We start from the raw sequence: 14,119 nt of genomic DNA, 5'->3' as shown, positions 1-14,119 counted from the left end.
GGTCCGTGCTGTATTAAAATGAATGAAAAGACTTTTTTTGACACAACACGATCAACTTAAAAGCATCATTAGACCCTTTTAACCTTCATCATTTTGGTATGAAGCTTTACAAATTGGCAAACTAAAACTTAGTGTCATGTCTCATCCACAGAAACCTGAATGCAGGAGTTGTGGTCTCTGCAGCTTTTATTATCCTGAGGCCTTCATTTGGAGAACAGCGAGGAGTGCTGTGTTCTAAATGATGTTTTTACTTCGTTCCAACTATTCATCTCACTTTTTATTTATGAAACTTTTTCAGTTAAAGTTGCTGTTTAAGTTCAGAAAAGCCACACATGGATAACTAGCGCATTCAAGATATGTTTTATAACTAGTAACTTAATGTTCCAAAAATCATTTTGGGTTTCTAGCAGTCATAAATGAAACACTAGAAAAAAATATATGACAGCCAGGTGGAATAAGATGCATGCTTCTGTTTTTATTTCATACTATAAATACTTTACAGTTAAATATACTTTGCTTGATAGTTTGACAAGAAGGGCTAAAAGACTCTCTCTGTGATGCACTCTGTACTTCTGCTGGAAAATAAGTGCATTTGTAAACTTTTCCTCCTTCTTTCCCAGCATGAAGTGCTGCAGAATTGCTTTTAATTGGGCTGAAAATACAGCGTCTGTGCAGCCAACTGTGGATGAAAGTGAATTATGGTTTGAGGTCAACTGAAAATTTCCAAAATGACATTTTAAAAATGTCGATGCCTCCTATTTCCTCTGTTTATCATTCGGGGCTAATGTCTCTCCAATTCACTGACTGTACCCTCTCTCTTTCTCCATTTCCTGTATGTCTCCATCTCTGGTTATTCGGCACTTTAACTACAGCAGTTTTGACGGGGAGGGGTGATCATGAGAAGAAATGGGAGGTTGTGACTATGGCAGCACAAGTGTAAAATGTGGATTATATGAATGGAAATAAGAAATGATTGACTGAAATGTGCAGTTACTTAAAAGTTGTCATTTTCACATTAAACAATATATTTTTTTTAGAAATTCATTTACTTTTAAAAAAGAAATGGTACATATAAATTTATGCTGTATACAGCATGACAGTGTTAGACCTGATTTCTTGCTAAGGTCTTTTTTTTTCGGCTAATTCTTTATCACTTTTCTTAGATAACTAGTTTAACATATTTCAGGATCGGTTATCCTAGGATTTCATTAAAATATTAAAAATGGTTCACTGTAATCCATTTATTAAAAAAAAAAAAAAAAAAAAAAAAAAACTGTGTCTTTGCCACATTTTACTAAATGAAAATCATGTCTCTGGATTTGGGCATGTCTGCTTTAGCTGTGGTCCTCTTTTCAAACAAGCTGCAAATATCAGCAGGTTGCAACTACTTTTAAACTGTCTGTAAATACATATGTTGCAGAATCCACATAAAAGAACATTTAAAAAAGAAAAAAACGGCCACATTCATTGACTCTTAACTCTTCTATAATGTAACATGAACTAGGGGAAGGTGGGAGTCATTGATCATGCTGTGTGAATACATTGGTGGATTTCCATCATTTCATCTGTGAAGGCGCCCTCAACACCATGTGACATGTAAAGATCTGAGGACAACATATACTGCTAGCTAAATTATGTTGAGTAGGATTTTTTCACTCTTGTAAAAATGTAAAACCTTATTATGATTTGACATAGGATGGCTTGTTTTAAGTTTGTTCTAACACGTTTAACACAGTAAAAATGTCACATTGTGGAAGCGAGTTCCTAGTTTCTGCATCCATCCATCCTCAGCACTATGTGACCCCATGACATTTAGTAGCATTTTAAATTCAATTTACAAACCCTTTACAGTTTTACAGTTTGTGAATAAAGTCTACAAGGTGCTCTTACACTGATTGTTAGTATTTAATAACTGTTGTTTTTACAACTTGGCATGAACTTTATTGAGACATTGCTACATCTTCACCCTTTAAGTTGAAAACAACTAAACTGTTTTGTGAATGGATGTTAGGATTGGAAATATAGCTTATGTAAGAATTGATATAGTTCATATTACACAGACTCACAGACAAGAGAAAAACATATCTTCATAGATGAAATGATCACATTATGTCCCCTTCAGACATTGAAAGCACATCTCTTAGCAACTACAGCTTTCAGTTTTCTGTCACTAAATACTATGTACCCACTGAGGTGCTCAAGAATGACTATTTTTCTAAACATTACTAAATTTTTAGTTTGTTAGAGGAAAACAATGGTAAAGTTCAATATAAAGAGAAAGTGAGAAAAAAAACAAACATTTCAGCGTGCACATGGAACAAACTAGTAACATATCTGTAGTAAGAAGGTTTGTTTATTGTAATTTGTTTTCTCACCAGTTTGTGAAAAAATCAGTGAGAGCAAGTGACTTACCACGGGTGTTGCTGGAGAGGCGTTTGCGTTGGCTGGTGGAGGTGTTGTGTGGAAGTAAAGTGTTCTGCTGGTGGTTGCTGTCGATGGGGCTGGTGGCAATGATGTTGTCCTTGTATTTGTTCATCAGGGCCAACTTGGTGTTGTCGCTCACTGTGGACAAGTAGGTGCAATTACAAACACACAAATTGGAAGCTTTGGATGTAAAATGAGAAAGCATCCATTTGAAAAATTGTTTTTCATATTTGCTGAATGTGGGGATTTTCATAAAGTACAGTGATGCTAAGCAAACACATCCAGCATGCTGTTTATTGCAGTGGAAGTCGAACAATTACAATTACACAGCGAGGAAAGCTGGCATGAAATTAAAACTAATTACCAAAATAGAAATATAAGACTCAGAGGGTGAAATTGTGTTTTTTTTTTCTGCAAATATTCAGAGATTAAGTTCCCAGAAAACAACAGAAATGATATCACAGAATATCATTCTTGCAAAACTATCTTTAACTAATTTATCTCAGTAGTTTTACAAGTTAGTCACACAAAAAACATTTTTTTTTTACAATTGTAGCAACATTGTTTTAATAATGATGATGTCAGTTTTTCTTCTGGACTCGAGTATAGATCTACAGTTATACAATTATTTACACTTATTACATTGATTTAAAGATACAACAATTCATTGTTCTGACCTGTGTTTCCCTGTTCATTGTTTCAATTGCTTCCAACATATCACATGCAGCAATACTCGCAAATGTTTAAAATCTGATGTTTCAAGACAGGGGAAAGAATAAACAGACATTTGTGAAGGCTCTTGATGCCGAGCAATGATATTCAAATTAAAATCATTCAACATTCGATCTTAAACCTTAGCTCAGAAGCCATCTGCTTCTGAAGCCAGTAAGTCACGGCCCTTAAAAAGCTCAAACCCACAAATAAAACAAAACAAAAAAAAAAAAAAATCACAGAAAATAAATAAAAGAATGTGGAAGAAAAAGAGCTAAAGTGTAATATTTAGCATGTTTTTGTTTTAATGTTAGGGATCTGGAGAGAGAAGAAGAGTCTGTGAAACGGCTTGATAAAAAACATGCATGTGTGAAGTGTTTTAGTCTTAATTGTTTTCATTTTGCTAGTTCGTCTGTCACACCTATGTCTTTCAGCAGCAGCATATTTCCTGTTTGATGTATTCACAAAGTGACGCCTCCATCATTCATGTTTATTCATTTGTATCAAGTTCATGTAGGTAATACGACCATCTATCCATCCATCCATCCATCCATCCACCCATCCATCCATCCACCCACCCATCCACCCATCCATCCATCACTTCCCTGAGCAGGGAAGCTCATTATTCCTGCTCCCCAGACACCTTTTTACTGGGAGATTTTACTGGGAGATCCTGAACCATTACCAGGCTAGTCAAGAGATGCGATTCCTCCTGGGTCTTCTGCCAGTCCAGAGACACTGTCCCTGATGTCCATGCAATGCTGCGGTGGTGTATCAACTAAGACATCACCACAGTATCCAGAGACGTAACCACTTATTAAAATATAATTTACATTATATTTTTTACAATATTGGATTACATGACAAAACTTATAAAGTTGAATATTTTTAAATAAATTTAAAAAAAAAGCTGTAAGTTTTAACAGTTTTTTTTATGCTGAAGACTGATCTCAGTGAAGTAGGATGCAGGACCATCTACATGATGGTTGGTGAAAACTTACTATCGCTCTAAGATTTCATGGACTAGCATGCAGATGCATTATGTATATGTAATAAAATGATTAAATTTGGTTATTTGTCCAATATAGGGTTCAGGAACTCTAGGCAGATCTAGTCCACCACAGAGGCATTGGGCACTGATTAGTTTTTTTAACCACCTCACCAACCTCAACCCTGGAGAGAGAAGAGCCCACCTCTGAGTCCCCCAGCTCTGCTTCCTCATCCAAAGACAAGTTGGTGGGATTGATAAAGTCTTCGAAGTATTACCTTCACTGATCCTCTCAAGTTGATGGCAGCAGACCCTCATCTTTACTGTAGTCAGTATTAATGGAGCAACGCTTTCCCCTCCTGAGACACCAGATAGTGGACCAGAATCTCTTTGAAGCGTCCAGAAGTTATCCTTCATAGTGTCTCCGGACTCCTCTCATTACCTTTTTGTTTTTCTTAGCAACCATCAAAGCTGCATTCCGCTAAGCTTGCCGATACCCATCAGCTGCCTCCAGAGTTCCACAAGCCAAACAGGCCTGGCCTGTTTCAATTGGATGGCATCCCTCACTGCTGGTACACCAATGCCTCACAATACTAATCCATCAACACTAATCAAAGTAAACAATCAGTGTCAATTTTTATACTTGTTCATGTCTCTTGTGAGAAGCCTATTTGTTGTTGTTCTCCCGTATTGTGACACAAGTCCTGAAGCTGCATCACTGACCGAGACAGAACAAAAGACAGGAAGAACCACATCCAACCCAACATCCCTGCTGAAGACTCGCAAAGAGTTTGGGACAAACATGGAGGTGATCTGGCAGTCTAGTGGGGACCCATCTACTGGATTTGCTTCCTTTGGGACACAGAAACACTCCGACTGAATAGTTCAACTAAATTCTATACCTACTAATGAAGATCACCTCTTACAGATTGCTATTAACTTGATTGTTATCATAAAGATTAGTGAAAGGAAACTCATCTGTTTTTTAGTAATCACTGATTTACCTCGTAAATGACCCGTTAAACTTAGTTTAAATCAAAACTTCTTTATTTGTTTAAATTAATTAACATTATGGTTAATATTTTCTACATTCTCACACATTCTCACAGTACAAATTTTAGTTGAATATCATACATATTTCCTGTTTATGCATTCAAGGTTAATATAGTATTTAATCTAATTAACTACTTTGTTTAATACATGCATAAATACATCAGAATATTTTTACTGGTTTTTTGTGGTTTCCTTGGGTAGTGCAAAGTTCAATTCAAACAAGAACTTTACAAGTAGTGTTGTGAGAACAATTTAATGAAAAATATCATTCTTCTCTTTTCAGATACGTGCCCGTGATGTTTGGTTTGAATATTAAAAGTGTTAAGTCTACAAGTGCAAATACTTTATAAATTCTCCAGATGTTACACTGATGATCCCTAGAGGATGAACACTACTGCCTTTGGTGAGAAGTGGTAGCAGACATTCTCAACAAAAGTTAAAATGCGTGAACATATTGCATCCTGCTTTCTGAACACCAGCGGCACCATGACAGTATGCATTCTGACAGCTGTTTGCATCTCTAGGAGAAGATTTCACTTCAGAAAGCAATAAAGTGCTGTATTAACAGCTTTCATAAGGAAAACAGCTGTGATAGCTTTTGGAATTATCAGGTGTATTGTAAATATGCATGTACAGAATACTAGTAATTCTACTACTACTACTACTACTACTTCTACTACTATTACTACTACTACTACTACTACTACTACTACTACTACTACTACTACTACTAATAATAATAATAATAATAATAATAATAATAATAACTGGTAAATGTATTTGTTTATTCAGTAAATTACAATGAAATACTGCAAGTGACCTATTTATATTTCAACCTTTTTAAAAAAGTATAATTTATTCATTTATTTATTGTTACCAATGTATTTTTCTACAAACAAGAGTGGGGCAGCCAACTAAATACTGAAAATATGAAATCTGGGTCAATTTAGTAAAAATACAATCCTATTTTCTCAATGACCTCTTTCAAATGTATTTCTATCAGGATTCCAGTCATGACCAGCTGCCTGCTTCATCTATTCCGCTGGTCTGTTGCATTATCCATCCGAAATGAATAATGCACAGTGTTACCCTGCTTCCATTAGCACTGGAGCCGGGTTGTTTAAGAACATTGTGTGAGAGTACCGTGACCATTACTGAGTAATCTAAGTGGTGAATCTGCTGTTTTTTGTTTTAATTCAGTGTACGCCTGTAAAAGAACTCCACTTTATTCAAAATATTCATGGTAGTGGTGTACCACACCACCAGCCATTGACAATGAAAAAATAATGTTCTGAAAAAAAAAAAACACAGTGCTTTTCTCTTTTCAAGTGTGAATCTTTGGAAAACAAATAATAACACACATTGTGATCATCTAAAAACATTCATCCTGACCTGACATAACAAAAAATTATTTTCTTATTGACAAAAATCAAGTTAAATTCATTCTTCTTCCATTTTATAGACTGTTTTGTTCTTGGAAATCATTTCCTGATTCCATGTTAATGAAAGCTCATTTTCATCCTCCACCACAAGCTTCTTGATTATTTTAACCATTGCTGTACTCCTGCAGTCTTGAACAAAATAAAACTTATTTGATTGACAAGGGAAAAAAATCAATTATTTCTATTATTATTTTATTTTATTTTTTATTTTTTACCTTTAACACCGCAGCTGTGTTATTATAATTATACACCTCTGAGCCAGTGGCAAATGTAACCTTTATGACTTGCTGTCTTATTACTTTGTTTTCTTCAAATTGTACAGCTGTGAAGAAAGAAAAAACGTTCTCTTAATAATGCAAAGGGAAAGCATCTGCAATATAAGATAATTCAAAATCAGAAATTAAGTGAAAAGCTCCATGAGTAAGGGACATGTTGGATGACAGCACAGCAGTCACATGCTGCAGGCTAATGCTGAAATATATGTTATTTTAATTAAAAACCTTCATTTGCAAATATAGCCATGCCTACATATCACAGATTAATAATGCAAATGGTTAAAATGCACTATGTCTTGTAGTGTTAAAACAATTAGAAGTAAATTTGACAATTTAAAAAAAAAAAAAGAGTGTCAGTAACCTTTTATTTCTGAAGGACTTTGGAATTTTAGACGGAAACTGTTTTTTTTTCCATCTCTGGGGAGAGATACATTAAAAGGAAATCTATTATCTATGTTTTGAAGATGAAATGTACACTAGACTAAGTCTTCTTCCTCCCAAGACTCCTAAAGCGCACATATGCTAATGTGTTGATTATGCTCCTGCGTGGAACACAATGCATGTGCAGTCTAAGTTAGAATGGAAATTCAGGAGTTTCAAAGTTGTAAAATATTGCACCTTTTGTTGTTTGTGTGCATTTATCATAGTTTCATATTTGCTGGTCCTAACAAATAAAATAATTCATGTCTTAAGATAAAAAAAAAAAAAGCCTGCAAAATAAAAAATAAAGTTGCATGTTTTCACTGTTGTGTTTCACTTTTTTTTCCACCAAATCTGGCAACCTGCATACAAACTGCCAATGCTCATCTGATTGCTCTGTCAACGCCTCTTCTGCTGAAAACAGCTCTTTCTGCTCTTTAAAATTCCTTATTAAGTGTAGGGAAAAATGTTTGGTACAGTTTTATTTTTATTGCTCATTAACCGCTTTGCCTTTTCTGTTCTGGCTGTTTATGCATGCAGTTCACTTACCAGGTGTAAGGTCCATGCTATTCTTGTCATTACAGCCCTGAAGGGAGTCCAGGGTTCGGGTAACTTGACTGGTGAATTCTTCCCCCCCATTCATGCACTCTCGCTGCAGGTGGTGACGCAGGTCGGTAATGTCATACTCATACCTAGGAATAATGGTGCAGTTAATTTACATTCTTTATAGAAGAATAAATGTCACAATTGCTTGTCTGCTTTCCACTTGGAGGCTTCCAAGTGTGACAGAGTATATTGACAAGGTGAGTTTTGGCCTAAAGGTCATTACAAGCAGGGAGGGGTGCCCAGCTCCTGTCCTTGAAGGGTTTTCCATGTATTCCTGTTCTAACGAATCTGACTTAAGATAATTACTTGGGGTGCAGATCTTGATTGGTTATTGGATCCATTTTATCACGAATAAGCACAGAGACCCAAATGCGTGGCTCCAATTTAATAGTCTTCACAGAAAACACAGGCAGGCTGAACCTGAACACGAACAAAGACAGAAGTCAAAAACCCCCAAAATGCACACAGACAAGAAGACATAAAATACACGGAGCGAGTGTGATTACCTGAACACGAACAAAGACAATCTGGCAAGGACAGAGGAAACACACAGACACTAAATACTAACGAGGGCGGGAAGGACAAGTAGACACAGGTGGGACATGAGGGGCGGAGCAGGTAATCACACAGGCAAAGACACAGTGAGCAGGGTAGGGAACTGAAACGAGAAACAGGTAAGTGATACAAAATAAAACAGGAAGTGCTTGGAAAATAAGACTTAAGTGCCACCAGACATGACAGTACCCCCCCTCCCAGGGCCGACACCCGACGGCCCAGGCCGATCCGGGTTGTTACGGTGAAAGTCCCGTATCAGGCCAGGATCCAAGATGTGCCTAGCAGGGACCCAACTCCTCTCCTCCGGGCAGTACCCCTCCCAATCAACGAGGTACTGCCGTCCCCGTCCTCGCTGTCTCACTGCCAGCAATCTCTTGACTGTGTATGCTGGGCCACCATCAATCAGGCGAGGGGGAGGCGGAGGCTTGACCTTAGGCACAAGAGGGCTCTCAACAAACGGCTTAACACAACTGACATGAAACGTCGGGTGGACCCTCAGAGACCTAGGGAGTTTCAGCCGTATAGCCACAGGATTAATGATCTGGGAGATCGGAAAGGGGCCAATGAACTTAGTAGCCATCTTGCGAGACTCCACTCTCAGCGGGAGATTCCTCGTAGAGAGCCAGACCTTCTGACCCACGAGATAAGGAGGCGCCGGGCGGCGGTGATGGTCCGCGCTCCTCTTATAGGATTCCGAACAGTGGAGGAGCGTACGACGAGCCCCCCTCCAGCCTCGACGACAACGCCGCACTAGGGCCAGGGCTGACGGAACGGCCACCTCCTTGTCCAAGGCTGGAAATAGCGGTGGCTGGTAACCGTACACGCACTCAAAGGGGGTAAGACCTGTGGACGAGCAGGGCAGAGAGTTATGGGCATACTCTATCCATACCAGCTGTTTTGTCCATGAAGAGGGATTCTGGGAGGCCAGGCATCGCAGTCCACACTCCAACTCCTGATTCAGGCGTTCAGACTGGCCATTGGACTGCGGATGATAACCAGACGATAAACTGGCCGTAGCTCCCAGCAAAGAGCAAAACTCCTTCCAGAAGGCGGACACGAACTGGGGGCCCCGGTCGGATACAACATCCCTGGGAAGACCATGTAGGCGAAAGATCTGTGAAAGCATTATCTCAGCGGTCTCCCTGGCTGAAGGCAGTTTGGTCAAAGGAATGAAGTGAACCATCTTAGAGAAACGATCAACAACAGTAAGAATGACAGTGTTACCCTCGGAGAGTGGCAACCCAGTGACAAAATCCAAGGAAATGTCCGACCAGGGTCTGTGAGGCACGGGGAGGGGATGCAGCTGACCAGAAGGCGCATGACGCGGAACCTTGTGTTGAGCACAGACCGTACATCCAGCCACATAGTCCTTGACGTCCTTCCTCATAGCAGGCCACCAAAACCGCTGTTGGATAGAGAACATGGTCCTTCTTACCCCAGGATGACAGAACATCGGTGAATTGTGCCCCCAGTTGATGACTCGTGAACGGAGTGAGGCAGGAACAAACAATCGATTACTGGGGCACCCCGCAGGAATCTGAACCGAGGACTGGGACCGTCTGACCACCTCCTCGATCTCCCAGACAATGGCTCCAATCACGCATGATGGCAGAAGAATAGGGGATGGGACCTTAGGAGCCACTTCAGGGTCGGAGAGTCGAGACAGTGTGTCGGGCTTTACATTCTTGGAGCCTGGACGGTAGGACACGGAAAAATTAAACCTACTAAAAAACAACGCCCACCTGGCCTGACGAGGGTTCAGTCTCTTAGCATCTCTCAGGTACTCCAAGTTCTTGTGGTCCGTCCAGACCACAAAGGGTAGCTCCGCCCCCTCTAGCCAGTGCCGCCATTCCTCGAGCGCAAATTTTATGGCGAGTAGTTCGCGGTCCCCTACATCGTAGTTCGATTCCGCTGGCGACAACCTCTTTGACATGAAGGCACAGGGGTGAAAACGGCCATCCTTCTTTGACCTCTGGGATAAGACAGCCCCTACCCCCACTTCGGATGCGTCCACCTCCACCACAAACTGGAGCTGAGGGTCCGGTTGTACCAGTATTGGGGCGGTGGTGAAGAGCTTCCGCAGTCGTCCGAAGGCATGGTCGGCCTGGGATGTCCACTGAAACTTAGACTTAACAGAGGTGAGAGCATGCAGAGGAGCAGTAACTGAACTAAAATTTCTTATAAACTTCCTGTAGAAATTAGCAAAACCAAGGAAGCGCTGTACTTGTTTGCGGGTCCCAGGCGTAGGCCAGTCCGCTACCGCCTGAATCTTCGCCGGATCCATCTGAATCTCCCCCTCTGCAATGATGTAACCCAAAAACGAAACTGAGCGGACATGAAACTCACATTTCTCGGCTTTAACGAACAGCTGATTTTCCAGGAGTCTCTGTAACACCCTCCTCACATGCTGGACATGGGCGTTCATATCCCGAGAAAAAATGAGAATATCGTCCAAATAAACGAATACAAAAATGTTCAACATGTCGCGCAGGACATCATTCACCAACGATTGGAAAACAGCAGGGGCATTGGTTAACCCGAAGGGCATCACCAAATACTCATAATGTCCCGTGGGGGTGTTAAAGGCTGTCTTCCATTCATCCCCCTCCCTTATCCGGACGAGATGATAAGCATTACGGAGGTCGAGTTTAGTGAAAATCCTAGCATCTCTCAAGAGATCCAAGGCGTTAGTGATGAGGGGAAGGGGGTATCTGTTCTTCACCGTGATTGCGTTCAATCCACGATAGTCGATACACGGTCTCAGCGTCTTATCCTTCTTCCCCACAAAAAAGAAGCCCGCCCCAACTGGAGAGGAAGACGGGCGGATTAATCCCGCCGAGAGTGACTTCTCAATATACTCATCCATGGTCCGGGCCTCCGGGCCCGACAAAGAGTACAACCGGCCCATAGGCAAGGTGGAACCGGGTAGGAGGTCGATCGCACAGTCGTAGGGCCTGTGAGGAGGTAATGAGGTCGCCCTGGCCTTATTGAAAACCTGCTTTAGATCCATATAGCAGGACGGGACACGGGAAATATCAGGGAAATCAGGCTCGACAGGAGCGGGTTTGAGCTGAGAGGGGCCCATCGCAGGTGGGTCAAAACATGTCTTGTAACAATCAACCCCCCACGACGAAACGCCACCGCGGGACCAGTCCACCACAGGGTTGTGCAGCACGAGCCAGGGGTATCCTAATATCAGTCTGTGTTGAGTAGAACGAAACAAAAAAAACCTCAAGTCTTCGGTATGCTGATCGGGGAAGGTCACCCCTACCGGTTCTGTACGGTGCGTGACTTGGCTCAGAAGGCGGCCATCCAGAGCACTAGCTGCGAGGGGGTGTTCCAGGGGAATGGATGCCAACTGAAGCTCCTGAGCCAGGGCATGGTCCATCAGATTGGCATCGGACCCAGAGTCAATCAGCACCGCAGATCCGCAGGAAACCGTGGAGGAGGTGAGAGTAACCAGGGGGGTAGGACGAGAGGGGTTAACAGGAATATTATGGCTCACCAGTGCCCTCCTCCTCACTGATGAGCCCGAGCTTTTACTGGGCAGGCGGCCAGAACATGCCCCAGACGACCACAGTGGAAACAGCGCCCCTGTCTCCACCGCCGCTGTCGCTCCTCCGGTGTCAAATGGGTCCGTCCTAACTGCATAGGTTCCTCCTCTCCCGAAAGAGCAGAGGGAGAGGTCGCGGACAAGTTGGTTGTACTCAGAAGTGAGAGGGGCTGGGGGTTGCGCTGCCCTCTCCGATACTGCGCGTGACCGCGGGATCTCTCCCGCTCACGCTCCACGACCCTCCTGTCGATTTTAATAGCCAGCGCTATGAGTTCATCCAGCGTTTCAGGCAGATCCAGAGGAGCCAGTTGATCCTTTATGTCCTCTCCTAATCCGTTCAGAAACGCGTCAAACAGAGCAGTGGGATTCCATCCACTGTCAGCGCCCAGCGTACGAAATCGGACCGCGTAGTCCGCCACTCGCTGTTCGCCTTGTCTCAATTGAACCAGTGCTCGAGCAGCCTCTCTGCCAGGAGTGACGTGATGAAAAATCTGACTCAGCGTCTGAACAAAAGCCTGTAGCGAGTCGCACACGGGGGAGCGCCGATTCCATTCAGCAACTGCCCAAGCCTCCGCTCTGCCGGTCAAATGTGAGATCATATACGCTACCTTGGCTCTGTCAGACTGGAAACCACCTGGTTGCATCTCGAAATGCAGTTCACACTGGGTAATAAATGCCCGACAGTCCCCTGAGTCCCCGGAAAACTTCTCCGGTCGGGACAGCTGAACGTGAACCAGAGGCTGGAAAGGGGAACTGCTCGCAGGTGGGTCTGACGAGGTGGAATGTTCTGAAGCTGAGTGCGGGTCAGGAGGACAGGGGTTCATCCTCTCCGCAAGTACCGTCAGTTGGTTGGTGAAGGCAGCGATCATGGACTCCTGTCGAGCGGCCATCTCTTTTAGATCATGCCGAAGCAGTGACAGCTGTTCCTCCTGCCGGTGGATTCTATGTCCCTGCGCTTGCAGCGCCGCATGGACAGGATCTTGGGAGGCAGGGTCCGAGCCCGCTGGGTTCATCGTGGCCAGATTGTGCTATCACGAATAAGCACAGAGACCCAAATGCGTGGATCCAATTTAATAGTCTTCACAGAAAACACAGGCAGGCTGAACCTGAACACGAACAAAGACAGAAGTCAAAAACCCCCAAAATGCACACAGACAAGAAGACACATAAAATACACGGAGCGAGTGTAATTACCTGAACACGAACAAAGACAATCTGGCAAGGACAGAGGAAACACACAGACACTAAATACTAACGAGGGCGGGAAGGACAAGTAGACACAGGTGGGACATGAGGGGCGGAGCAGGTAATCACACAGGCAAAGACACAGTGAGCAGGGTAGGGAACTGAAACGAGAAACAGGTAAGTGATACAAAATAAAACAGGAAGTGCTTGGAAAATAAGACTTAAGTGCCACCAGACATGACACATTTAATGGAAGCCAGATGTGTTGGAACAGGGATACATTGAAAACCTGCAGAAAAGCTGCACTTGAGGACCGACTTTGGGCACCCGTGGCCTTGAACAACAAAGCAAAGTGGGCAGCAGGCAAGAAAAGGGTCCTTTAAATTCTTAACAATTTTAAGACTGTTGCATAAAATGAGTAATAATATATCATATATGCTCATTCCTGATCAGTGTGATCATTTTCAGAACTTATATGTTTCAAATTACACTTAAAGCCCCCTAATCCAGCCAACCCTGCCTGTACCCATCCAAAATCGGCGTCTCCCGAATGCTGAGGGTTCCACTGGAGTTCGGCCCCTGACCCCGGGAGTTCCTTAAGCTTTCCCGGGCCTGCCCTCCCATCAGCACCGATGGGATGTAGTGGATCTCATTAGCTGCCTCAGCACTGGCGCTCTTCTGGGGCTGGGGGATGCGGCGGCGTTTACACCAGCGCCTGCGGGTGTATAGGATCAGGACGAGGCACAGCACGGATAGCAGAAGGGCGATCATCCCACCCTGAGGAGGGGAGGGTGGCATTTGGACAGAGACAGAAGACAAGGAGAGAGGAAAAAGAAGGGCGGGCGAGAGGGAGAGCAGAGAGTCATGGCGGGTACAGTGTCAGAGAATCGTGCCAAGTAGAATATGG

General features: G+C 42.8%; 1 protein-coding gene across 1 annotated transcript in view; it reads right to left on the bottom strand.

Moving 5' to 3' along the window:
- The window catches only part of astn1 (astrotactin 1), a gene marked incomplete at both ends in the record, with an annotated part of 379,418 nt that overhangs the window by 281,932 nt on the left and 83,367 nt on the right, over positions 1–14,119 (bottom strand). The window contains 3 exons of the mRNA XM_079244285.1: positions 2,413–2,562; positions 7,863–8,005; positions 13,739–13,989. Coding sequence (XP_079100411.1) covers positions 2,413–2,562; positions 7,863–8,005; positions 13,739–13,989 — 544 coding nt within the window. The remainder of the gene's footprint in view (positions 1–2,412; positions 2,563–7,862; positions 8,006–13,738; positions 13,990–14,119) is intronic.

The sequence above is a fragment of the Telmatherina bonti genome (genome assembly GCF_933228915.1).
Source record: "Telmatherina bonti genome assembly, chromosome: 7".
Taxonomy (NCBI): domain Eukaryota; kingdom Metazoa; phylum Chordata; class Actinopteri; order Atheriniformes; family Telmatherinidae; genus Telmatherina; species Telmatherina bonti.
Note: the sequence above shows the minus strand (reverse complement) of the source record. Positions and strands in the feature narration are given on the sequence as shown.